This window comes from Borostomias antarcticus (assembly GCF_949987555.1).
Source record: "Borostomias antarcticus genome assembly, chromosome: 4".
NCBI lineage: Eukaryota > Metazoa > Chordata > Actinopteri > Stomiiformes > Stomiidae > Borostomias > Borostomias antarcticus.
Window position 1 is genome coordinate 30,579,589 of NC_140237.1, and position 2,534 is coordinate 30,582,122.

A 2,534-nucleotide genomic window follows, 5' to 3' on the forward strand; every position below is an offset into this window, starting at 1 on the left:
GCGGAACCAATCCAAGAGAGTAAAAAAAACCTGCATTGCAGCGGAACCCATCCAAAGTCTTTTAAGGCGTAGCTTTGTTCAGGTTTGAACCAATCCAACGCAGTAGGCGTAGGCTTGTTACCGGACGTTTCCGCCGGCGCTCCAGCGGCCATTTCAACTTAGAAATCTCTGGACGTCCGTAAGGCGGAGGTCGCCCTGTATCTCGAGACCAGCCGTAGGGCCGCAGCGCTCACTCGTCCCCCCCGCACGCCGCCGCCATGGTGAAGTGCCTGATCCGGATCAAGACCAAGGTGAACGTGCAAATGCGCATGATCAACCACTGCTACCGGGACGTGAAGGTGCGCGTGCTGTGCCTGGGGCCCAGGCTGATAGGGAAGGCTCTGGGGATGATGCCTCTCCTCCCCGCCCTCCCTGGATCTGGGGAGACCTCCGGGGCCTCCTCCAGCCTGGGGGTCCCACCTCTGCCTCACAGTCCTGGGTATGGCTACAGCCGACCAGGCAGCTCCACAGGTAAAGGACCAGACCGTCTTCAATGTGGCTCAGGAGTCCCTACTGGAGCGGATTGGATTTTATAGTTTGCATGGTGCCTGCAATGGAGGGAAACACACTTCTGTATGTGTGAAATATGACTTCTGGATGTTGTAGTCCAGCTTTAAGAGAGCAGCTTTGAAAGCCATTAGGACGGAGGGAGACTTGAGTAACAGGGATACTGGAAGGGCATTTGAGGAAGCTCTTCTCATGTTGCATGTGTGTGTTGTAGGGGGTTGGTGGGCACGCGTGGCGGAAGTATTTCATTTAGACACGTACGGTATTACGTGACATGAGGATGTTGTATTATGTGACGCGATGACGTGAACGTTGTGACACGCGGTTGCCCTGCTGTGTCTTTATGGCATGGCTCTGGTCGAATGACAGTGGAGGTTTCATGTCTAAGCAGAGTCGGGGAACTTTGACTGAAACTTATACCAATTGGATGAAGTTGGCCCACATAGTCTTCTAGGAACAGTCACTCTCTCACATAGGACCATTTCAACATGGAGCTTATCTCCCCTATGTTCACTTAGTACTTTTGGCACAGATCCTGGCTTTCATCTCAAAAAATAGATCTGAGCTCCTGCTTAAGCGAGAGACACAAGGTTCTGGTCTTAACTCATGTAAAGTATATTCACTTACTGGTCCAGTCCGTACACACAACATCTGGTTTGATTCACACTCATCCCTCTGTAAAAAACACTCACGCTGGTCACTTTTCTGTATGTGATTGGTCTGATTCTCACTCCACTCAGGTCTGGAGTCCCTGAGAGACAGCGCCCACTCCACGCCCGTGCGCTCCGTCTCCCACGGCGACTCCTTCCTGCCGCGCTCCCGCGGCCAGACGGTGGACGGCGAGGCGGGGGCGTCGTCGTCGGTCATCTCCGACGAGGCCTACAGCCCCTCGGACAGCGTGCTGACCACCCCCGTGGCCGAGCGCGGCATGGAGCTGGCCGTGTCGCGCCAGCACAACGGCGCCCCCTGCAGCATCGAGGAGGAGAAGGAGCTGGAGGCCGGCGCGTCGGGCGGCCGGGTGGCCGAGTTCGGCCCCGACGGCAGGGTCTTGCGTCTGGGGAGGACCAGGTCGTCGCCGCCCGCCGACGTGCAGGAGCTGAACAAGTTCATCCTGAGCGTGCTGCGGCTGTTCCTGGTCACGATAGGACTGCTGTTCGCCCTGCTGCTGCTCCTCATCATGCTGACGGAGTCAGACCTGGACATTGCCTTCCTGAGGGACATCCGTAAGACGCCAGAGTTCCAGCAGTTCCACTTTGAGTACTTCTGTCCCCTCCGGAGGTGGTTCGCCTGTAAGTTCCGCTGGATGGGAGAGTTCCTTATAGCCAAGTGAGCGGGGGAGTGAGGCCGGGGAGAAGGGAGGTCTGTAGGCCTTCTCAGTGGAGGACAGGAGGAGGGAGAAAGAATGAAGGAGGGAGGTTAGCCCCATCTGAACATGAACCTAGTTTCTCCCATGATGCATCTCCTGTCACAAGCCAAGGAACGCCACCCGCCCCCCCCCCCCGCCCCAAGCAGGCTCACTGAAAGGCCTCTTCCTGTTTCTAACCATCACTATGAGGACATTGCTTGTTTTACTTATGTTTTCCTTTGAAATTTCAGGTCATCTCAAGGAGCTTTATTTTTACACAAAGCCAAGGCAACAGGGTCACAAGGTCCATGCCGACTTGAAGAAGGAACACATTCAATCACAGATAAAAGTTGCCTTTATTTTCTATTGATTCATAAATACATGTGAGACAGAAACGTTGAGAGATGTTGAGTAGAGATGTGAGGTTGAATGAAATGGAGAAGTGTATAAGAGAGACCATGTTCTTTTCTAATTGAGGTCAACAAACTTCTGTGAGAAATGTACAGCTCATAGTAATGAGCAGACTAACACGACCAACTAAAGGGATGATGCAGTCTGGAGTCACAAAGAGGGTGGTAAAGGGTATTGAACTGAAGAGAGCTTCTGAATGTTGATACTCTTACAAGAAGGCTTTTAATACATT

The 2,534-nt window shown here is 53.4% G+C and overlaps 1 protein-coding gene across 2 annotated transcripts in view; it reads left to right on the forward strand.

Annotated features, from left to right (window-relative positions):
* Window positions 1-1,876, forward strand: part of LOC311307841 (FERM domain-containing protein 5-like) — a gene marked incomplete at both ends in the record, with an annotated part of 53,070 nt that extends 51,194 nt beyond the window's left edge. For both annotated transcript variants that reach the window (XM_084436725.1, XM_084436726.1), the window contains one exon: window positions 1,287-1,876. In XM_084436725.1, coding sequence (XP_084292851.1) covers window positions 1,287-1,876 — 590 coding nt within the window. The remainder of the gene's footprint in view (window positions 1-1,286) is intronic.
* Window positions 1,877-2,534: the final 658 nt, after the last annotated feature.